Raw genomic sequence first — 25502 nt, 5'->3', positions numbered from 1 at the left:
ACACACACAGCCAGCGACAGCGAGGTTAGGAGGGTGTGTGATGGATACAGGCTTGGCTTATCCCTGCGCTGCATCCTGTGGGTATTTTGAATCCTCCTTTCTTGAGCCAGAGCAGAGGGGCTGTGTGGAAGCTCACCATGCTTTCTGCTTGTACAAGATAAATGACTGGTATTGTAATCAATGGCCACTTGAAGCACAATGCTAGCAGCTATCCAATTACTGCTAAGTCATACAGCAGTGGCCATTGTAAATGTCCCCTCTTCCCCAACACTGCATCTATCATGGGCAGCAGCTGAAGGCCTCTGCATGCTTGAAGGCCCAAAGAGTTTTTATTGTAAAATGAGATATCTGTCATTTGGAAAATAAAAACTGTTGTTGTTACCAGCAGGACTACAGCCAGCTGTACTTTGGCAACTTAGCTATTTCTTTTTGTTCCCATGGACATTGTATAGTGAGAATCTGAGACCTGTCAAGCTTCAGGTTTTGTCTTTCTTAAATGCCAACACTGACTTTACTACCAAACTATTTTGGTACCAAAGTCATGGTTTAACAATATTTTTGAAGGATTTTCACAGTAAAATACTGGTTGAAAAAAGTCTTTTAAATTTCAATTAACCTTGACTTGATGTTTATACTTCCCCCTGAAAGCCAGACTAACAAAACTGCTTTAGGTGGGATTGATGCCCTTTCACCACATCTTACAAGACTGATAAACAAGAGGTGAATTGCACTGGACAGGTATGTGTAACATACAACAAAATCTTTCTAAACTACCCATATGGTTCTTATAATTTAGGGTTTTCTGATCTGCGACTTCTATGGTTAAAGTTCAGTTAAAAGGTCCCATATTGTATAAAGTGAAGAAACTAAAACAACTTTATAAAGGTTCGAGAAGGATTGTTGTTTTGGGTTAAAACTGCTGGAAGACAAGCTGCAAGCTCTGGTGTCAAAGTCAGACACTACAGTTTACCAAACCATCTATTTTAACCTACCTCCACATTTGTTTTTGAGTGAGAGCAGGTGTTACTTGTATGCACACAAAAGATGACTTTAAGCATCTGAACAAAAGACAGATACTGTTTTTTTCTGGTGAAGACAGTTTCAAATGTCTGGAGAACTTACTAATACCATATAATCAAATACCAATATCTGTTCTGTGCAGTGGCTTGACTCCAGCCTGCAAAAACAATGTGCAGACACCTGTTTGAAGAACAGTTTCTGCAGTGGCAGGGACGCTGACTTCAGGCACAGCATGTAGCAGTGAATTACTTCTGCCTTAACTCGCCACCTCTGAGGGAAAGTGATTTGAAAAAAATCCAATTTTGTTATCTCTCCAGCCTTCAGAGGACAGGGAGTGAGATGTTAACCAGTGAAAACATTGATGTGAGTCTGCAGTTACAACTGTGCAGACTGTTTCAGTTCTACGACTGGAGTTTTACTGCAGGATAAATAAGAAGAGATAGTTTGAAAATCGTATTAAACTTTAACTGTAAAGCAGCCAAATTCACCTTTAATCACGAAGTATTCAATGTAATTTGTGCCTCACCTTGACCAGAGGTCTGACTGGCCGTAGTTGCAGGCTCCTGTTGCTGTAACGATGGCCATGGACTCCATCTTTGTGTGCGTCGATGCCCGTGGGCACGTTGGGAGGAGTCAGCAGCAGCTTCTTCAGCTAAGGAAAAGAAGAAAAAGAGAGTAGTACAGATAAGTTACAATGCTGCAGTTTACAAATTAAAATCCATCAATTAACAATAATACTTAATTTTCTCCTGTGGTAAAAAAAAAAAAAGTAAGCAATTTTTTTTAATCCTTTCACTTTGGTTAAGGGTTGAGATTAGTTAAATAAATACAAACATGGTAATAAGGGTGTGCATGTAAGAGGAAGGAAAAAAGAAAGGCTGACAGATACATCTGGAGTAAAGTATTATACTTTTCTTTTTTTTTTAACACATTTTTATCCAGAATATCAAAAAAAAGTCTTAAAAATTAAATTTTTATAGTGAGATGAAAGTGTCTAACATTTCATTCCAGTTTTTAATCTATATTCAGACAGCTGTTAACGCCCTGCTGATGGATGTTTGTACAAGGGAATAATGTGCAGAAGAGGCTGTGAGGTTATGACACTGTACTTTTATCACATCACTAAAGCTGACAGCTACATGGCACATTCATGTTTCCCATTAAAGAGCTGGATTCCACCATTTCTCTATAATAACATATCATGTGACTTCTGCTCCTCCTTCCCACCTTCATCCTTCCATCTTCTATCAATCCTCGCATTTCATTTTTTTGTTTTATTCCTCATTTATCTGTTTAAACCCATCCTCTCTTCCTTTCCTCTAGTCCCTGTATCATCTAATTGCCATTCCCTTCCAATCTCTCTATCTTCATCCCTCTTTCTCTCCATCTGAATGACCTTTCAGACCTATCTTCATCTAAACCTCTACACCCTCACGTCCTCCTCCTTCTGTCTTTCCATCCCTCTAAGTGTTTTCCTTTTCCTTTCACCCATCCCTCCTTCTTTCCATCCTCTCATTGCTTCTGATCAAAGAGGAAGCCACAGTTAAACTACAGAGCCGAAACCCTCCTGAATCCCTCCCTGGGTATTACCTTTCAAATGGATATTAACACAACCCGCTCCTCATTCCCCACTATCCTATCATTGTTTTGTTTTCATCTGTCTATTCATCCTTTCATTCCAGTACCTAGCTTCATGACAAGGCTATCAGCTGATATAAATCAGCTTAGGGAGAAAATCCCCCACTACGCTGTGCAGCGTTTGCTCCGGGAGACGACGATGTGGAAAATACAGATGTGATAGGAATGAGGATTGGAGCTGGAGGCTATACCAGAGCTTCCTGAATCATTTACAGCAAGGTGCCATGCATATACACAGGGTTTAATTTAATGCAGCCACATTGGACGTCCTCATCTCTTGGGACACAGCGGTAGTGATCACCTGACTCTGTTTGTAAACAAATCCATCCCAGCTGGGGATTAATAAAGTTATTGAACTGATATGAATGTGATTAGGGCATCTCAGTGGAAATGAGGGACAAGGTTCATTTCAGATCAATTTGCCAACTTTGTGTTTAGATTATGTGCTGAATTTCTAAGTTTGAGAGGTTATTTTGAGCGTCTGTGGTCCTGGAAGCAAAACTCTGAGGTGATTCAACTGTTGGAGCTCGTCCAAAGCTTGGACTGGAATGAAACTCTCCTGGATGAATCATCAGTATCAAGCACTGCATCAGAAAATATCTGGTTGTTTCATCAAAACCCAAAGTCAGAGCTGGCCCAAGCCTTTATTGGGCCCTAAGCAGAATTTGGTTTGGTCTCAACGTTAATAGGGACGCAACAACCCAGCCACCCCTCCAACGCAAAGACATTGACTTAATAATGCCGTCAACCAAATGTTTTTTAACTTATAAGATGTGAATTTACATTCAGAAATACCAATATGGAAATGTAATATATGTACGTGTGTTGAATTTCTATATATGACATGTATGTACATAATATTTATTTGCAGTATAGCCTATATGTGTAAAGATTACATGTGAAACCTGTTGTTGAAACTGAAACAATATCATATATTGATATATATGTCTAGCTAACAGAAAATTGTATTTTAGTATGTCTGTATATATTGTAGGACATATGTTACATAAATATATATCCATCCCAAAGCCTGTCAGTATATGTTCCTTGTATATGTAAGTGTCAAAGATACGTATGGCGAAATTTAATAAGAACTTATTAAGAAGATCATTTACAGACTTTTAATAAGCATGTTGTTTTAATAACGTTACATTTTACCAGTGTGGTAAGGCATAAAAAATTTGTAAAAACGTCATAATATAGTGGGGCATAACAAGGTCAAAGAAGGTCAGTATAGTAAGGCATAAAACGCCATAGTATAGTGAGGCATAAAAACGTCAAATAACTTCATAGTAAAATAAGTGGTAAAAATTTGAAAGAACCTCAAAGTAGAGCAAGGCATAAAACGTCATAGTATATTAAGGCATACAAATGCCAAAAAGCGTCATAGTATAATAAAGCGTAAAAATGTCAAAAAAAACGTCAAAGTATAATAAGGCATAAACCGTCATAGTATAGTAAGGCATAAAAGTTTAAAAAACGTCATAGTATACTAAGGCACAAAAAGGTCCAAAAACATCATTGTATAGTAAGGCATAAAATGTCAAAAAACATTGAATTATAGTAAGGCATAAAAATGTCATAGTATAGTAAGGCATGAAATGTCATAGTATAGTAAGGCATAAAATGCCAAAAAACATTGAATTATAGAAAGGCATAAAAATGCCTAAAAACGTCAAAATATAGTAAGGCATAAAATGTAATAGTATATTAAGGCATACAAATGCCAAAAAACGTAATAGTATAGTAAAGCGTAAAAATGTCAAAAAAGGTCATAGTATAGTAAGGCATAAAACGTCAAAAGACGTCTTAGTATATTAAGGCATAAAAGCTCGAAAAACGTCACAGTATATAGAGGCATAAAAATGTCAAAAAACGTCACAGTATAGCAAGGCATAAAATGTCATAGTAGATTAAGGCATACAAATGCCAAAAAACGTCATAGTATAGTAAAACATAAAAGGTCAAAAAAACGTCAAAGTATAGTAAGGCATAAAATGTCATAGTATATTAAAGCATAAAAGGTCAAAAAATGTCATAGTACACTATGGCGTAAAAATGTCAAAAAACGTAGCAGTATAGCAAGGCATAAAACGTCATAGTATAGTAAGGCACAAAAAGGTCAAAAAACGTCATAATATATTAAGGCGTAAAAATGTCAAAAAATGTCATAGTATAGCAAGGCATAAAACATCATAGTATATTAAGGCATTCAAATGCCAAAAAACGTCATAGTATAGTAAGGCATAAAATGTCAAAAAACATCGAATTATAGTAAGGCATAAAAATGTCATAGTATAGCAAGGCATGAAATGTCATAGTATAGTAAGGCATAAAATGCCAAAAAACATTGAATTATAGAAAGGCATAAAAATGCCAAAAAACGTCAAAATATAGTAAGGCATAAAATGTCATAGTATAGTAAGGCACAAAAAGGTCAAAAAACGTCATAGTATAGTATGGCGTAAAAATGTCAAAAAAAGTCGAATTATAGTAGGGCATAAAAATGTCATAGTATAGTAAGGCTTAAAATGCCAAAAAACATCGAATTATAGTAAGGCATAAAAATGTCAAAAAACGTCACAGTATAGCAAGGCATAAAATGTCATAGTAGATTAAGGCATACAAATGCCAAAAAACGTCATAGTATAGTAAGGCATAAAAGGTCAAAAAAACGTCAAAGTATAGTAAGGCATAAAATGTCATATCAAAGCATAAAAGGTCAAAAAATGTCATAGTACACTATGGCGTAAAAATGTCAAAAAACGTAGCAGTATAGCAAGGCATAAAACGTCATAATATAGTAAGGCACAAAAAGGTCAAAAAACGTCATAGTATAGTAAGGCATAAAATGTCAAAAAACATCGAATTATAGTAAGGCATAAAAATGTCATAGTATAGCAAGGCATGAAATGTCATAGTATAGTAAGGCATAAAATGCCAAAAAACATTGAATTATAGAAAGGCATAAAAATGCCTAAAAACGTCAAAATATAGTAAGGCATAAAATGTAATAGTATATTAAGGCATACAAATGCCAAAAAACGTAATAGTATAGTAAAGCGTAAAAATGTCAAAAAAGGTCATAGTATAGTAAGGCATAAAACGTCAAAAGACGTCTTAGTATATTAAGGCATAAAAGCTCGAAAAACGTCACAGTATATAGAGGCATAAAAATGTCAAAAAACGTCACAGTATAGCAAGGCATAAAATGTCATAGTAGATTAAGGCATACAAATGCCAAAAAACGTCATAGTATAGTAAAACATAAAAGGTAAAAAAAACGTCAAAGTATAGTAAGGCATAAAATGTCATAGTATATTAAAGCATAAAAGGTCAAAAAATGTCATAGTACACTATGGCGTAAAAATGTCAAAAAACGTAGCAGTATAGCAAGGCATAAAACGTCATAGTATAGTAAGGCACAAAAAGGTCAAAAAACGTCATAGTATAGTAAAGCGTAAAAATGTCAAAAAATGTCATAGTATAGCAAGGCATAAAACATCATAGTATATTAAGGCATTCAAATGCCAAAAAACGTCATAGTATAGTAAGGCATAAAATGTCAAAAAACATCGAATTATAGTAAGGCATAAAAATGTCATAGTATAGCAAGGCATGAAATGTCATAGTATAGTAAGGCATAAAATGCCAAAAAACATTGAATTATAGAAAGGCATAAAAATGCCAAAAAACGTCAAAATATAGTAAGGCATAAAATGTCATAGTATAGTAAGGCATAAAAGGTCGTAGTATAGTAAGGCATAAAATGTCAAAAAACATCGAATTATAGTAAGGCATAAAAATGTCATAGTATAGTAAGGCATGAAATGTCATAGTATAGTAAGGCATAAAATGCCAAAAAACATTGATTTATAGAAAGGCATAAAAATGCCAAAAAACGTCAAAATATAGTAAGGCATAAAATGTCATAGTATAGTAAGGCACAAAAAGGTCAAAAAACGTCATAGTATGGCGTAAAAATGTCAAAAAAATTCGAATTATAGTAGGGCATAAAAATGTCATAGTATAGTAAGGCTTAAAATGCCAAAAAACATCGAATTATAGTAAGGCATAAAAATGTCAAAAAACGTCACAGTATAGCAAGGCATAAAATGTCATAGTAGATTAAGGCATACAAATGCCAAAAAACGTCATAGTATAGTAAGGCATAAAAGGTCAAAAAAACGTCAAAGTATAGTAAGGCATAAAATGTCATATCAAAGCATAAAAGGTCAAAAAATGTCATAGTACACTATGGCGTAAAAATGTCAAAAAATGTCATAGTATAGCAAGGCATACATTGAATTATAGAAAGGCATAAAAATGCCAAAAAACGTCAAAATATAGTAAGGCATAAAATGTCATAATATAGTAAGGCATAAAAGGTCGTAGTATAGTAAGGCATAAAATGTCAAAAAACATCGAATTATAGTAAGGCATAAAAATGTCATAGTATAGTAAGGCATGAAATGTCATAGTATAGTAAGGCATAAAATGCCAAAAAACATTGATTTATAGAAAGGCATAAAAATGCCAAAAAACGTCAAAATATAGTAAGGCATAAAATGTCATAGTATAGTAAGGCACAAAAAGGTCAAAAAACGTCATAGTATGGCGTAAAAATGTCAAAAAAATTCGAATTATAGTAGGGCATAAAAATGTCATAGTATAGTAAGGCTTAAAATGCCAAAAAACATCGAATTATAGTAAGGCATAAAAATGTCAAAAAACGTCACAGTATAGCAAGGCATAAAACGTCATAGTATATTAAGGCATACAAATGCCAAAAAACGTCATAGTATAGTAAGGCATAAAATGTCAAAAAACGTCATAGTATAGTAAGGCATAAAAGGTCATAGTTTAGTAAGGCATAAAAGGTCAAAAAACGTCATAGTATAGTATGGCGTAAAAATGTCAAAAAAAGTCGAATTATAGTAGGGCATAAAAATGTCATAGTATAGTAAGGCTTAAAATGCCAAAAAACATCGAATTATAGTAAGGCATAAAAATGCCAAAAAACGTCAAAGTATAGTAAGGCATAAAATGTCATAGTATAGTAAGGCGTAGAAGGTCGAAAAACGTCATAGTATAGTAAGGCATAAAAGGTCAAAAAATGTCATGTACACTGTGGCGTAAAAATGTCAAAAAACTTTGCAGTATAGCAAGGCATAAAATGTCATAGTATATTAAGGCATACAAATGCCAAAATATGTCATAGTATAGTAAGGCATAAAATGTCATGGTATAGTAAGGCATAAAAGGTCAAAAAAACGTCATAGTATAGTAAGACATAAAACGTCATAGTATAGTAAGGCATAAAAATGTCATAGTATAGTAATGCATGAAATGCCAAAAAAAATCGAATTATAGTAAGGCATAAAAATGTCATAGTATAGTAAGGTATAAAATGCCAAAAAACATCGAATTACAGTAAGGCATAAAAATGCCAAAAAACGTCAAAGTATAATAAGGCATAAAACGTCATAGTATAGTAAGGCATAAAAGTTTGAAAAACGTCATAGTATAGTAAGGCATAAAAATGTCAAAAAACGTCATAGTATAGCAAGGCATAAAAGGTCAAAAAACGTCATAGTATAGTAAAGCGTAAAAATGTCAAAAAAGGTCATAGTATAGTAAGGCATAAAATGTCATAATATAGTAAGGCATAAAATTAAAAAAACACAGAATTATAATTAGGCATAAAAATGTCATAGTATAGTAAGACATAAATGTCATAGTATAGTAAGGCATAAAAGGTCGAAAACTGTCATAGTATAGTAAGGCATAAAATGTCATAGTATATTAAGGCATAAAAGGTCAAAAAATGTCATAATATATTAAGGCGTAAAAATGTCAAAAAATGTCATAGTATAGCAAGGCATAAAACATCATAGTATATTAAGGCATACAAATGCCAAAAAACGTCATAGTATAGTGAGGCATAAAAGGTCAAAAAAACGTCACAGTATATAAAGGCATAAAATGTCAAAAAACGTCATAGTATAGTAAGGCATAAAAGGTCAAAAAAACGTCAAAGTATAGTAAGGCATAAAATGTCAAAAAACGTCATAGTATAGTATGGCGTAAAAATGTCAAAAAATGTCATAGTATAGCAAGGCATAAAACGTCATAGTATATTAAGGCATTCAAATGCCAAAAAACATCATAGTATAGTAAAGCGTAAAAATGTCAAAAAAGGTCATAGTATAGTAAGGCATAAAATGTCATAGTATAGTAAGGCATAAAAGGTAAAAAAAAATCGGAATATATTAAGGCACACAAATGTCAGAAAACATCGTAATATATTAAGGCATACAAATGCCAGAAAACGTCATAGTAAAGTAAGGTATAAAACGTCAAAAAACGTCACAGTAAATAAAGGCATAAAAATGTCATAAAATGTCATAGTAAAGTAAGGTATAAAACGTCAAAAAACGTCACAGTATATAAAGGCATAAAAATGTCATAAAATGTCATAGTATATTAAGGCATACAAATGCCAAAAAAAATCGAATTATAGTAAGGCATAAAAATGCCAAAAAACATCAAAGCATAGTAATGCATAAAATGTCATAGTATAGTAAGGCACAAAAAGGTAAAAAAAAAACGTCATAGTATAGTAAGGTATAAAACGTCAAAAAAACCTCATAATATATTAAGGCATAGAAAATTTCAAAAACCGTCATTGTATAGTAAGGCATAAAACGTCATAGTATAGTAAGGTATAAAATGCCAAAAAACATCGAATTACAGTAAGGCATAAAAAGGCCAAAAAACGTCAAAGTATAATAAGGCATAAAACGTCATAGCATAGTAAGGCATAAAAGGTCAAAAAACATCGTATTATAGTAAGGCATAAAAGGTTGAAAAACGTCATAATATAGTGAGGCAAAAAAAGGTCAAAAAACGTCATAGTATAGTATGGCGTAAAAATGTCAAAAGACGTCATAGTATAGTAAGGCATAAAACGTCAAAAAAACATCATAATATATTAAGGCATAAAATGTCAAAAAACATCGAATTATAGTAAGGCACAAAAAGGTCAAAAAACGTCATAGTATAGTAAGGCATAAAACGTCAAAAAAACATCATAATATATTAAGGCATAAAAATGTCAAAAAACGTCAAAGTATAGTAAGGCACAAAAAGGTCAAAAAACGTCATAGTATAGAAAGGCATAAAACGTCAAAAAACGTCATAATATATTAAGGCATACAAAAACCAGAAAACGTCATAGTATAGTAAGGTATAAAAAGTCAAAAAAACGTCACAGTATATAGAGGCATAAAATGTCAAAAAACGTCATAGTATAGTGAGGCATAAAAGGTCAAAAAACACAGAATTATAGTAAGGCATAAAAATGTCATAGTATATTAAGGCATACAAATGCCAAAAAACGTCATAGTATAGTGAGGCATAAAAATGTAAAAAAATGTCATAGTATAGTAAGGCATAAAATGCCAAAAAACATCGAATTATAGTAATGCATAAAAATGCCAAAAAACATCAAAGTATAGTAAGGCATAAAATGTCATAGAATAGTAAGGCATAAAAATGCCAAAAAACAACAAAGTATATTAAGGCATAAAAGGTTGAAAAACGTCATAATATAGTAATGCATAAAAATGTCAAAAAACATCGAATTATAGTAAGGCATAAAAATGTCATAGTATAGTAAGGCATAAAATGTCAAAAAACATTGAATTATAGTAAGGCATAAAAATTTCATAGTATAGTAAGGCATACAAGTTTGAAAAACATCATAGTATAGTAAGGCACAAAAAGGTCAAAAAGCGTCATAATATATTAAGGCATAAAAATGTCAAAAAACGACATAGTATAGTAAGGCATAAAAGGTCAATAAAATGTCATAGTATAGTAAGGCATAAAAGGTCAAAAAACATCGTATTATAGTAAAGCATAAAACGTCATAGTATAGTAAGTCATAAAAGGTCAAAAAACATCGTATTATAGTAAAGCATAAAAATGCCAAAAAACGTCATAGTATAGTAAGGCGTAAAATGTCAAAAAACACCGAAATATAATAAGGCATAAAAATGTCATAGTATAGTAAGGCATAAAAGGTCAAAAACTGTCATAGTATAGTATGGCATAAAAATGTCAAAAAATGTCATAGTATAGCAAGGCATAAAACGTCATAGTATAGTAAGGCATAAAAATGTCATAGTATAGTAAGGCATAAAATGTCATAGTATAGTAAGGCATAAAAGGTCAAAAAACATCGAATTATAGTAAGGCATAAAATGTCATAGTATAGTAAGGCATAAAAGGTTGAAAATGTCATAGTATAGTATGGCGCAAAAATGTCAAAAAAAGTCATAGTATAGTAAGGCATAAAATGTCAAAAAACATCGAATTATAGTAAGGCATAAAATGTCATAGTATAGTAAGGCATAAAAGGTCGAAAACTGTCATAGTATAGTGTGGCATAAAAACTTCAAAAACGTCACACACTAGTAAGAGATAAAACGTCACAGTATATTAAGGCATAAAAATGTCAAAAAAGGTCATAGTATAGTAAGGCATGACAAGTTATAGTATAGTACGTCATAAATTCATAGTATAGTAAGGCCACGGGGATCCTAAGCAGCCGCTTAGTTGGCTTATGCCTTGGGCCAGCCCTGCCCAAAGTTAAAAGGCTGTGGACATAAAAGGAAGGAAGTAAACTACGTCTCCCAAGGTGCTTTGTTGTAAGAAACATTAAAACAATTGAGTTTGAAATTCTGGTGTTTCCGCTGGTGAGCTAAAGTAGACGCTGTTAATCATTTTAATTGGGTCAGTTTTAGATGTTTTTTTCGCGTTTGCATCAACAAAGCATTTTGAATTTGCACTGTCACACTAGTAACTCACTTTTCTCCATAGCAACAGCGGATCAGGCTTGTATATATGTTTTTTTTTTTGTTTGTTTTTTTTAATTAGAATTGACAATGCAGAAAAATACCTCTAGAACCAGCCGCTCATAATTATTATTATTTTAATATCAATATTTTTAATTATCCATCCCCTTTTTATATATTCAGCCATTATATTTGACATTTAATCTTTCACTCGACTGTGATGGTTCCAGAAAATCTACAAATATACATCAGACTGGCTGACCAACCTCTAGCTCAACTTTATATGGGGAGCTACATATATCTAGGAAGAGCAAACTAAAAATAAGTGTGAAAAATTATAGAGAGAAGAGTCATCATAAATCAAAGTGATGAGGAAGAAGCCTTTTAAGGGAAAAAACAGGAAATGATCCAGTAGATTATTGTTTATAGTGGCAGTGGTTTGCCATAAAGCTGTTGATCATTCTCTGGAGGTCACAGTTAACCACGTTTTATTCACAACACTATCATTGTTTATTACTGTAATGCTTTAATGAAAACGACATTACCACCCAACAGAGCTGGCTGTAACTACAGAATACTATCTGGGTCAAATGACTGAACGGGACGATCGCCCGCATCACTAATGGGGCCACCACGGCCCTTTGTGGGCAAGCCAACTTGGCTCAGAGTGTGTGATGATGCTCCTCTGAGAGTCCCATTGAGGAAAGTGAAGAGGAGACTGAAGGTTTGTGTCTGTGTGAAACACTGAAAACCCTCCAGCAGCGTCTAGGCCCCTGAAACACTCTACTCTACTCTTCTCCGCTCTACTCTACTCTACTCTGGACACCGTCCAGAGCTCCGCTGGCTGCATCAATGGACACCTTGTTCTGCAGCAGGACACACACACACACACACACACACACACACACACACACACACACACACATAGAAAGAGTTGCCCTGTTGCAATAACACATGAATGACAGACACTGATAAATGCAAAAGAAAAACACATGCAGTGAGACGTAAGTGAAGCACACATGAACACACAAAAACAAGGAGGTATAAGTGCACATAAACATTGACAATCATACTTAAAAGAGGAAAAATGCAGACAAACAACGGACAGGCGCTCACAAACAGATGAGCAGCACATGAACACACACAAATTAAGGTGCTGCTCAAAATAAGCACACATGGCAGTCTGTTTGTAGATAAATGGTTTAACTTGATCATAATTATATCTTATTGAATCTAATGCAGATGCTTCCACAGAGTGCACAAGTGCTCACTGAGTGGTTTTGATGAAAATAAACACTGTGACTCATATGTTACGGTCTTCACAGTTACCACCAGTTACAGTTACCTCATCCCAACTGAACACCTAGGTGAGATTTTGGAGCAACCTGTTACAACATCAATCTCCAACCACCACCATCAAAGGAGTGAATAAGGTGTTTATGTTGGTATTTCCTTTAATTTATTACCCATCTATATTTCCAAATACATTTTCATTTGTTTAATTTCCTTTACACATATCTTATATTAGATATGCATTTTGGTTGTTTTATCACTTACCTTTTTACATTTTATGTATCTACAGTATATTTATAACTTGTCAAAGCATTACGAGATATCTTTAATTACATTCTGATTAGTATGACTGAATTTGTCTAGAGCCTACAAATGTACATAAATTACATCCAAATGAATAAAGATAATGTAATTGGATTGAATTAGAATTATGACTAGTTAATGTGTTGAATCATTTTCTTGATGAGTCATAAATAAAATATGGATTAATGTGGATCCAATCAAGCTACTAACATTTAAAACAGACTGACATGTGTAGTGTACATTAGCAGGTAGACAAACACACAAACACAGACAGAGGGGCAGTGGGGCCTTAGTGAGGTCATCTGCAGTATCCTCCTGCACCAGTAGAGGGCAGCGCCACACTCAGGCTTGAACACAGGAGTGACAGCAGTCATGTGACAGCGAACCACTCAACTGATGGAAATAGGTGATGAAACTCTCTCCCTCTGTCTCTCTCTGTCTCTCTCTCTCTCTCACACACACACAGACACACACTCACACACACACACACACACACACACACACACACACACACACACACACACACACACACACACACACACTGACATACACAGAGACGCATACACACATCTTGCAGCTTCAGTAGAGTAAACACCATAATGTTATTACACCAGGCTTTTCTGTGTGAGTGGAAGTGAATGTCAGCTTGCTATTTTTTGTCACTGATAGTGTACACAGTGGAAACACAGCCAGGACACAGGGCGATATGATTTATATACAGTAAAGTGAAATATTCTGCTTAATGTCAGGGGTCCTGGAATCTGTCCTGGATTTACTGGGAGCATCACTGGATTTAGAAAAAAGTGAGTCATTCAGCAAATCTAAAAATAAAACCTCTCAGGGGACAGCAGGGAATTTGATTATTAAAAAACACTTTTACAAATGAGTCAGAATTATTTTTCGATCTTGTTTCACACATTCTTGGCAAGAAATATTTTCCAAGAAGAATCCAGGAGGAAACATGAAGGAAACCATTTGGAAAAGGAAAACTCTGGGTCATCCAGAGAGCTCTGATATAAATATAGGTATTTATGTAGTGTAAACAGTGATTTAAACTGTGTTTGGTATTGCTACAGTTAAATGGCTGTTACAAATGGATAGTAATGATAGAAGTGTTGTTTCATGGAAAGCTTCATTAGTTCAGATTCAGGAAATTTAAAACAATAATGTAACTATCTAACACTCCACATGTTACTATGTGACTATACTAATGACAAAATTTGTACAAATGGGATTTAACAGCAACAATCCTGCAACAAATTGTCTCTTAAAAATGACATTTCAATTACATCCCTACTGTCAAGTCCTTGCATGACTACCTAAAGTTGATTGTAGGTGGGAAAAACAAGTTTTCTGTGCTCTGTGAAAAAAAATCCCAGCACTGTTCACCAGTGTTCCTGATATGCATTTCATAATTTCACAAGTTTCCCCAAAGCGATAGCAGTCCTGACTTGTCTTGCTTTGCTAGTCACAAATTTGCTGCCTGGAGGCGCTACCAAGATGATGCCCAAGGGAAACGATTTCAGAAGTTGTAGTGGCAACAGCAGAGACAGAGGTGGAGGTAACCAAGCAGCAGCAGCAGCAGGAGGAGTAGTAATAGTAGTAGGAGCATGTGGTTATTTGAGAGAAAAGTGAAGCTCTCTCTCTGTGTGTGTGTGTGTGTGTGTGTGTGTGTGTGTGTGTGTGTGTGTGTGTGGGGAAACTTTGGGAAAAAGTGTGTTATCTTGCCAGCTGTCAGAGGAATGAAGCAACAGCCAGTTGACTGAGCGCTGTGTGTCAGGGGATAGAAAAGACTTCTTCAGCTGAACTGCCACAGCATTCGAAGAAAAACAAGCTGGAGTGACACGTGGTGCTGGTGCACGATAAATCATGGGTGGGGGTGGGATGGGGGGCTTCTGGTGTGGTCACTGCAGCAATAAAATACAGGATAAATTATCGCCATTTACATTTTTGTAACATGCAGGGCACCGACGCTAAATCACTGATAACTGAAAACCCTAAGCCACACCTTAACTGTCCAGGTTTCAGGTTTTATTCAAATATAGTGGGAATCAGAAACGTCTCCTGCAGTACAAAGCTGCATTTATCTGGAAAATGAATTTGTGCTGCTGACGTTTAAAGTAAACACCACCCTCATCTGTCCCTGAATGCCGCACCATTACTTCAATCTGCATCTAACTGCTTCTTGTTCCTGTCCACTCCCCGACATTTAATCCTTTCATGTCAGGGACATTGAGATTTCTGATTTGAGATGTCATTGTGCAAAAGTTACATGAAAAATCATTCTGGTCATATCTGAAAATACAAGCACAGAGAAACCAAGCTGACAGACGACCCACACATGACGGAGGAGCATTTAATCTGGTTGTACTCAGTGTGTAACTGAACCTAGCTCTTCTCATTTGACCTTCAGTGTCTTTTCAATTGGCAGGTGTAACTTACTAACCTGCCTCCACTCTGCCTTATTTTGACAAGTTGACTGAGTCTTCAAGGTTAAACAATGTCAGGACAGTCGTGTGTGTAAGGGCGACAAAGTTTTGCAACACAACAATGAAGACGATGGCATCTGGTGGCTCGACCTCTCCGTATCGCCGGCCTGTTGTTTTGGGCTAAACAATACCTCCATGGCCTTTAACAGGCCGCAGCAACAAAAACTCCAGTCCTGTGTGGCTGCGCAGTGCGCGCTGTTACCATGCCAGCATACAATAAGCCACACACTAATGGTTATCACTGCGAGGCCTGGCATTTCTTGGCTTCCTCAACTGCCAAACGACTCTGATTCCTGTACTGAACCATCTAAGGTCATTGAAGTCATTATCATTTCCACCAATTTGGAAGGAATGTCACTTCCCCTGGTCATTTTTCTCTCTGATGCCAAACAGATCCTGTAACGCTACCAACAGTGGTCGCCCTGTCCTGTCTGAAAGAAAAACTCTGGTACATTACAACTATTTTATTTTTAATTTTGTAGCTTCAACAGTCTTGAAAACACTGTACTCACCTAAGCAACTTCTGAGATCTTGGCGACACAATGACCACAACCCCGACCATAACACGACCACTAACATGAGACAACGGTACAGGTTGAAAACAAACCCCCTCAGGTGAGTCAAACATATATTTACAACACAACACTGATATCGTGGTTCAACATTGACCTGCTGCAGCTGTGCACATTGATGATTTGCCTGTGCAATGAGGGATAATTACAAATTACAGGTACATGCACTTTTAGTTATACCTTTGAATTAAGTGGAAGCGTATCTTCCAAAATTGTCAGTTTGTTCACAACCTGTATGAACACCTGACCGCTTGTTTTTACCTTGTTGTTAGGCTTTCAACAGGATCAAAATATTTTCAATGTAAATTAAAATATATCATTTTGAGTGTTTTGCTTTCCTCTGAATCCAGGACAGTAAATTATTAGTCAGTATATTTACTGTAATTTTATACGTGACACACAGCTGCCACTTTTTAAAAATACCAACTGAAAAAAAAACAATATCACTTTAAGAATACGCTTTATTTTTAATATTTTCACCGTTTTATCTTGATGTCAAACAGCCCCTTTCCTTTGGAACTACATTATCCCAAGTGTTGAACTACTGTATTCTTACTTTTAATTCTGTCTGACTCAATCAGCTGATGTGCGGAGTAACAGAGTGCGCTCCGTCGTTGTAGGTAACACACACAACCCCAAGTCAAATAACCCGATCTCTCACTTTAAGCTACTGAATGTAACTTTAAAATGAAGAAACGTTACAGTCTCCCTCTTATGAAGGAAAAGTTGAGTTCATAAGCATAAATGCCCCTTTGTTCAAACACACTCAGGAGCATTTCTTGGTCTTATATGACCAGTAGCTTATAGCGGCTAATGTTACAGGTAGATACAGCTATAAAAGTGACATTACTGAGCGAGTTTGCTTTTCTACTTGTGTTACTGTTAAACTATGTTTCAGCCTTCACTACCATCCTTCATCCTCATCAGCCTTTAACCTGTAGTTGTTAAAATGTCTGTAGAAGCATTTATTTTTGTTCGTTTTTTAGTTAATTTTTTCCTTATTAAAACCTATTCCTCCAGCTTGAACTGAAGTCCTGCTGAACGAGGAGTCCTGTTGCTCACTGTTGACTCCTCCTGAAACTTCAAGCTTAACAAATCTTCGCTGACTTCACTGACAGACTTGTTTTATAGTTGAATTCGGTGTGTAATTGCAAATGCGAAGGCAGTGCAGCTCTGTGAATATTTACGCTGTAGGTATTCAGCCATCCAACATGACTCACGGCCGCCAAACAATAGCATCTTTGTAGGCTGCCGCTAAATCAGAGCGCACAAGAAACCCCTGTAAGCCGCCCCCTTTGCTGTGAAATTTAAGTCAAATTAAGGAAGCGGGCTGGATTCATCTTGACAAGTGCAATAAGGCCACATTACAGCAGTAATCATAAGTCTTTTATTGCAGTGAAATAGCTTCCTGCTTCAATTAAGTTCCAGTGCCTGCATTCTCCTGACAGCAGAGTGAACCGAGGGGAAAGTAGGGCACAAGACTCGCTGCAGAGGGGTACGGCAATTTGTTGTTTCTGTGTGATGAGACGGAGGTTTAGTATTTTTGCAGAGAACGTGGTTCAGGTGCAGGCAGGGGCTGATAGCAGGAGGGGAGAGAAAAAAACAAGGTTTGTTCCTAGAAGCCTGCTTCAGGGAACGATAGAGGGGCCCGGAGAGAAAAAAGAGAGAGAGGCATCCAGCAGCATTGTGTGAAAAGAGAGAGAGAGAGAGAGTGAGGGAGAAAGAGGGGGAACAGGGCTGAAAACAACCAAACACACATAAACAAGCTCACACACATAAACTTGACCACGTGCTGGAAAACCACACACACATTCAGATTACTGAACTTGTGAGGACTTCTGACTACATCCATCTCTAATCCTCAAACCTGAACCTGATCTGGACTTTAATGAAAAATCCTTCTTTATCAACAACTTGGGTCTTTTTTTCATAGTTTTGACCATTGTTTTTATCAGTTATAATGTTGTAATCAAGTATTTGCTAAGATATGAGAACACGACAACATTACCACAACAAAGTCCAAAGTTTAGGTAAGGGATGTTTTCAAGTTCCCTTGTCCCAGAAGTTCATTTGCTAGTTAAATTTGGTTTGGCTATCTATGTATCTTTGTATCACAGTATGCATTTAAAAATACTTTTTTTTACTTATGTTTTTTTTTTTTCTCTCTCTCTGACATTGTGAATTTGTTTTTATATATATTATATAATTTATCATGTACATTTTCATGTAAAGTCAGCACATTTCTAAAGCTGAAAACACACAAACACACACACACACACACACACACACACACACACACACACACACACACACACACACACACACACACACACACACACACACACAGGACTGGATGAAAGGTTACTGTGTGCCTCAGCGCCCCTCTGTTTTCCTGGAGTTAAAGGCGGACTTTGAACCTTGTGGGCCAACAAGGGGAACATCAAGGTTAGCAAACGCGACACAGATTAAGATACTGGGGAGAAAAAGAGAGGGAGAGCATGGGAAAGGAGAGGTACGCCATGGGAGTGGGTGGTGTTTAAAGCATGTATTAAATTAAAGGCCCCACTTCAACAGGCGGCGTTCTTTTTTTTGTGCTGCAACAGATCTGCAGACCTCTGACAAAAAAGAAACATTAGGGTCTCTGAAAATATCAAGTTCTTCAACAGGGGTAAATGTTCAGATATGTGTTGCAGAAGTGAGGTTGGAGACGCCCAGAGGAAATAAGTGTTCTGATCAGAAGTTTTCGTTATCTACCAACAGTATAGAGGGGCTCTTACTAGTGATGGGTCCTCTGTCTCAGCTCCCAGGGAGTGGCTGAAGTCCTCAGCACTGAGAGGAAGACTATCCTCTTCCTCCTCTTCCTGGTCAGGCTCCTCTCCCAGGGCTGGGAAGACGGAGAGCCCGCCCACCTCGGCATCCACCATGCCATCCAAACTGTCGGTCAGAGCGGCCAGCAGAGCCGCATTCTCCTCTTCTATCTGTAGGGAGTCAAACGCAGAGAGAACATGGATCAGAACATTGTGAATGTACAGGTTAAAGGTCAGCACATTTCTAAAGCTGAAACCATCTCACCACAAGGTCTATTTAGGAGCTGTGATGAAAAAGATTTTACCTGGCTAGCTTTGCTAACTTGCTAACTTTTAGGCCAACATGGACAAGAAGTTGAATATCTCCCCTTCTGTGACATCTCTGTCAAACCCCCATTACCCCCACTACTGTTCCCCATCCTACTTCATTTCTACATTTCCCAGGATTCAAAATCATTTCAGGGAAGCAGCATTAACTTTTTTTTCTCTTCTCTCAGCTGCTGTGACCATATAAGAGAAGACATGAATTGCAGGAGATTTTCCGGTGAAGAAAACGCTGACAATCAGCTTCACTTATATCCCAAAATACCTGTGGCCACATTGCATTCTGGTCTATTTCCTCACATTCCCCGCCTGTGTGGTTGTTGAACGTCGGCAGAAAATAGCAGCTCTTCAAAGAAGCCCTCACTCTCATTTGTTCACATTTATTGTTGATGTAAGCCTGAAAGAAAGCTTGCGTAGCAGATACAAGCTACGTCTTGTGGTGAATTAAAGGTCCCATATTTTACACTTTTCCAGTGTTTTATTTAAAGTTTTGATATTTATAATAAATATAGTATTTGTGGTTTCAAGTATCAAAAACCATCTCAATGTAGTTTTACACCTCCTCTCTCAGGCTTTTCTCTGGAGCTCTAGTAACAACAGGTCGGTGAGCCAATCAGAAGAGAGGAGACTCTGAGCCTCTCTTCTGATTGGCTGACTGTTTTCTGAGTGATTGAATAAAAATATAGCAGATGATGACGATCTCACTTTATACAATATGGGACCTTTAAGATTTTACAAATTTTTTATGTGACCCTGCTCTGCAATCCACAGACATGAAATAACAGCCATATTTGAGTCATTTAGTCCTGAGTATCAAGACAGTTGGAAAATAACTAAATTCGAATAGATTTATATACTGTATGTATACTACATTTATGTATGGAAATAGAAAAGAGACTTTTGGAAGCTCTGTCATTGCTGAATCACTCCCAGAACCAACCTCTCCTCTATCTTCCTCCTCTATTCACGCTTAATCAGCTGTTATCTGAAGTCCACTCTTGCTTCTCCTCTATCTTGTTTGTTAACATGGTCAGGATAATGTAACCCTGACCTTTAACCTCATTATAAAGAACAATACACAAGTTTGCTGAAACAGGAGTTTTTGTCTTATAAATGGTTATTGACCAGTCTGCATCGTCATTTTTCCATTCACTTTGATTAATGTGATTCATTTTGACTGCCTTGGTTCTTGTGATGGTGTACATGCTTTTCCAAGAAAAAACAAAAAGAAAAAGAAAAAGCATGAAAACAGCCTAATTTGAAGATACACATCAAGTACACATTTATCTGTAATTTCAGTCCAAAATTTGCCCCTTCTGCACCCTCCTCCATCCCTCCTGTTACATCCACACAGGGGTTGTTTACTGTTATGGAGCTGCCATCTTGCTGAGAGCGGAGTCTGGTGGAGAGGTGATAGCATGGCTGGCCTACGGGAAGCCACTGAGCTCCAGTCATCTGTCTCTTCCTTTTATCATCCAGCTCTATCTGTTCCCGGCTGCCAAACTATTTATTATTAAATTTATTCTCTGTCTCTCAGGCTTGCTGACGCTCTTTCTCTTCACTGGATGCGGCAACTTAAGAGTTCGAATCTCTCTAGTCGATGTCAGGAGCGTACTCAGAGTCAAAGTTAAAGTTTGATGGGGCATAAATGATTCTGTTCCTGATAATTATAGTCATCTATGGGTGAAATATATTTCCGTTTTACTTAATTCACTCCTTTATCCACATTGTGCTACATCTCCAGAGGCATGAGTTTGAATCCAACTTCTGATACATAATTTTCGTACTAAAACGTTCTTTCCATTTTTCATCCTGTGTGAAAGAAACGGAGACGGCAACAGTGAAAGAGAAAAAGTGACATATAAGAGGCAGCATAACAGTATTATTATTATTATTATTATGTATTATTATTCTCATCATTTTAACCTAACCTTCCTAACTCTCTCCAAGGCTAAATGAAGTCGGACTACACACACAAACACAGATCAATCTGGTCTAACATGGGATTAGATTCCGATGCGCTACTGCAAATAAGTGGCATATTGATGGGAAGCAGAGAATCAGAGACACGGGGGGCCTCATCTGTCCGCTTATCACTCTATTCATTACTGTGTTCATAACCCAAAGCCGTCTGACCGTCTGCTCTGCTGTAGCCTATTAGTCTGATCAATACAATATTGGCTAAAATATAATATAGTGGAGGAATGAAGGGGGGCGAGGCAGGGAAAACCAAGGGAATATCAACTTTTCTTTAAAAGATAATAAAGACGAAAGTAGAAAAAATTGAACTATGTATACAAGCTGTGAAATATGGGTTAAAGTAGTTATGAGACTGAGCACAAAAGTTGAAGAAGTTGAGGAAAGAAGGCAAGGAAAGGATGATGTCAAAACCCGGAGAAAATAGGCATGTGAAAAGATGGATAATAAAAAGAGAGAGAAGCCATTTAAAAGGGAAATGTATGAGAGAGACGCAAAAAAGAAAGTGAGATAAAGTCAGAAAGAAAAAGACTCAATTTGAGACTAAAGTCAAGAAAAGATTCAGTGAGGAATCTGAAGTGCAAGGGAAAGGAGGAAAATGGAGCAAAATTGAAAAAAGAGAGCTCAACAAACAGATAAGAGACAGCAAGTAAAATAGCAAAAGTATTTGAGAAAAAAAGATGGAGAGAAATAGAGACAAATGTGCCTGTATCCATGTCATGTTTTCTCTTTTGTCTCCTTCCTCTCGTAAGTCTTTATCAGTTGAATGCTGTCAGCAGTAGATCACAGAAATGAAGCTTCCTGCTCTCACACCTTTCTCATAACGATTATGCCATCAGTACAAATATCTATTATCGCTTATGTATTTCTTTTGAGTCTGTCCTCAGATACCAACTGTGTCGTAAAGTTTTGTTTTGTGTCGGCAGCAGGAAGACAAACAGTCACTCAGGCGTCAGCTAATGGGGATCGAAATGAGAATAAAAACTGAGAAAGACACAGAGGCAGTCTGTGTTTACTTCACCTACATTCCCATCATGCCTTGCCTACCTTCGTTTAACCAATACTGTGTAGTGCATCGCAACATTACAGCAATTTTCACCAGCAGAGTTGCATTACATAGCCGATGATCTGGACCTAAATGCTACTTTATCTCTTTGTTGTCGTCTTTTTATTCTCAAGATGCACTCAATTTAGCCTCTGTAATGGGACCACGAGACATAACTGGAAACGTATAGACAATCAATGATCCAGGGTTTGCTTTCAGATAGAAAAAAAACAAGGAGGGTGTTCCCTGAATTCATCCAGCTAGGGCACCTGATACTGTAGCCTCGGGCCTTCCACTGGCGCTGTAGAAGCACTGGGCTGATCCAAACTGATGGACTGCTTCCGTCATCATGTTACACACAGCGTAACTAGCACTTACTTTCTTGGCAGTGCCCTCTGAGACATGCTGCATGTCCAAATTTCAGCAAGGGAATCAGGTGAAGGGTCAGGGCTTTGCATGTGTCAACAGCGAAGGAAATGTTGGCCCCAAAGCCAAGATTTATTAAATGTACGAAATCGTCCTGCCCCCTGCATTTGCCTGTTCAAACCCACATCTCTTACAAAATCTGCTGAAGACCCACTGGACTAATAATTCCACATTTCTGCTGAACAGTATTATCAGAAATAAAACATTTACACAACGCAAGCCACCTCTATGTCACCCATAACCTTAACCCAAGCTGAGGAACTGAAATCCCTTAGCACCTCAGTGGGACTGGGTTGTTTTTACTAACACTGCACAAAATCAGCTCCACATTTGTTTTAAAGCACATCTAAACTAGGTGTCCTCTAGACACAAAAGGTTCAGCCATTTAAGGTTCCTTCTTGTCATTGCTCAAACACTTATGTTGTGTTTAGGGGTCAAACAGGATGTTTTTCCTCAATCAAATCAGATTAAAAACTTTCCATTTAAACTGTGGCTTCAGGATGCCAACTTTGTGGATTAGTCTTAAACCTCAAGCAATCTGGGCTTGAATTTGTTGATGAAGTGGGTCATTTTCTTGTGCAAGGGCTTGTTTGTGCCTTTAACAATGTACCTGTACTTGCAACATTTGCAGCAGTTTCTTAACGAACCTGAAGCCTTTCTGAACAATTCTTCAACATGAAGCAGCATTTTGTTTGTCTGTCTTTGGAGTCTGATAATCAAAAGGGGGATGTGAAAGCCATGTTTTTTACTGGCTGACTTAGAATTTCCCAATGGTGGACTTTCCAACCCGCATTTAACATGGCTTAAAGGATAAAGACAAAATAACTACTGTTTAAAACCAGCTAACTCTAAACGACTGATCCTTAGGCCAAGATTATCTGTAAGTAATAACATTTACGATAAAAGCATGACTACAATCATTGAAGAGCTTGTCCAAGGCTGAATTCAGAGCAACATCTGTGTTTCGGTGATGAAGCCTCACCTCGAAGAGCTCATCTGCCGTACTGTAGTGGATGGAGGCCGGTGACGTGTCTGCAGGCTGATCGTTGCACCACTGCAGCTCGCTGAGACAGTTGACGCTGTCGAAGTCGCTGGTGTCCAGCTGGGAGAGGTCGATGTCCGGGAAGTCAGTGTCCAAACGGTCCGAACACACCTCCTCCTCCCCATACTGAAGATGGAAAAAGAGAGAGAGAGAAACAGGGAAAGGTCATGTTAGTCTAACATCAAGATTAAAGCAAAACTCCCAGGCGGTTTGTTCTTTTGAGATACAACAGAAGTGCATGAGCCTCTTTGTAAAACGTGATCCCAAAAAACTGGAGGTGCTGATCACAGCTGGAGGAAGACTCAGTGAGAAATGAACAAGTTTGCATGCGTCACTCATGTCTGCCACTTTGCTCTTTTATGCGATCACAAAGGAATTGCTGTTTTCTCAGTAACCGCCGCTCTCTGAAAGGCAAGCTACCAAACATGGGAAACAATTCTGTTCCCTCTATGAGACTGCCGAGGTTGGTGTTTTCTCTGAAGTTCATTGCTCAGCGCAGCACTACCATTGTTAGAATTAGGGGTTTGGTTCCCATTGGGCCACCCTTTCTAAAATATGTATGCAGTTGAAGTACTGTGAGGCACTTTCGATAAAAGCTTCCATCATCTGGCATATACTGTATATTATTACACTGTTAACTGTCTGAGTCACAAGGAGCTCTCATCAACAGCCCCTCATCTCTCAACAGCTACTCATTACAGATAATGAGACTTCCATGTTACACGTGGTTCGACACTGAAACCAATAGAGGCATCTGCCCCAGCACAATGCAGGATTAGACCAAAAATGTGTCACACACACTGGCAGTCGTTGTGGAAGTGCCTTCATGCATTTATCCTGCTACATCTCCCTGTGGCTCACAACAAAGTGCAATCGTGACCCAAGAGGTCTTCAGGTGATTAGTTCCCCTTCGTTGGTTGAGTGTGTGTTAATTAGTGAAATGAGCTGTTCTGCTTAATATGTAGGCTCTTTGGTCACGGTGCAACATGGTTGATCGAGCTTTGTTTGGCTGTGTTTCATGCAGTCAGACATGTTGTGAACCACAGTTCTTATAAACTAAATGATTTGCTCTGTGGAAATCCTCTAGAACAGCCTGCAAGAGACAATCCTATGAAGATTACCTCAGGGCACTCTCAAAATGTTATGAGACCTTACTCCAATTGCAGTAATTCATTGCTTTTCAACTGTGACACAAGCTTTCATTCATTCACAGATTAAAATGTAAAATTACTTGATGTACCCCTATAAACCTCATTAAGGGATCTAGAATTCCTTTGCAAACCTCAGAAATCCCTCTAATAACCTCTTGAACCCACTTCATCCCTTGAACTTGATCAGGGACATTGCCAGCTCCCTCACGAATCCATGAAATACCCTCATGATCCTTTGGGAACTTGTAAAACCCGTAGATCCTAAAACCCTCACAAAAAAAGACTGTAACCCCAGTGAATTCCTGAACCCCTTCAATGAAACCCGAATCACTTTGAAGAACCCTTCAATCTATGTAAGTATCCAGGAAACCTCCTCAAGAACTGTTCAGCCCCTCTCAAAAGCTCTTAGACCTCATCAAGAATGCCTCAAAGCCCCTCAAAAACTTCTGGAGTCCACTCTAGAAACCCTGAAACCCTCTCAAGAAGCTTTATAACAGGCTGTAGAGTGTTTGAAATCCCCAAGAAATCCTATAGCCCCCTAAAGAATCATTTAC

The 25502-nt window shown here is 37.2% G+C and overlaps 1 protein-coding gene across 1 annotated transcript in view; it reads right to left on the bottom strand.

The window, feature by feature from the left end:
* The window catches only part of ppargc1b (peroxisome proliferator-activated receptor gamma, coactivator 1 beta), a 100846-nt gene that overhangs the window by 12057 nt on the left and 63287 nt on the right, over positions 1-25502 (bottom strand). The window contains exons 2-4 of the mRNA XM_056382448.1: positions 23738-23923; positions 18954-19154; positions 1547-1672 (exon numbers count right to left, since the gene is read on the bottom strand). Coding sequence (XP_056238423.1) covers positions 1547-1672; positions 18954-19154; positions 23738-23923 — 513 coding nt within the window. The remainder of the gene's footprint in view (positions 1-1546; positions 1673-18953; positions 19155-23737; positions 23924-25502) is intronic.

Source organism: Seriola aureovittata, chromosome 8, assembly GCF_021018895.1.
Source record: "Seriola aureovittata isolate HTS-2021-v1 ecotype China chromosome 8, ASM2101889v1, whole genome shotgun sequence".
Classification (NCBI taxonomy): domain Eukaryota; kingdom Metazoa; phylum Chordata; class Actinopteri; order Carangiformes; family Carangidae; genus Seriola; species Seriola aureovittata.
Note: the sequence above shows the minus strand (reverse complement) of the source record. Positions and strands in the feature narration are given on the sequence as shown.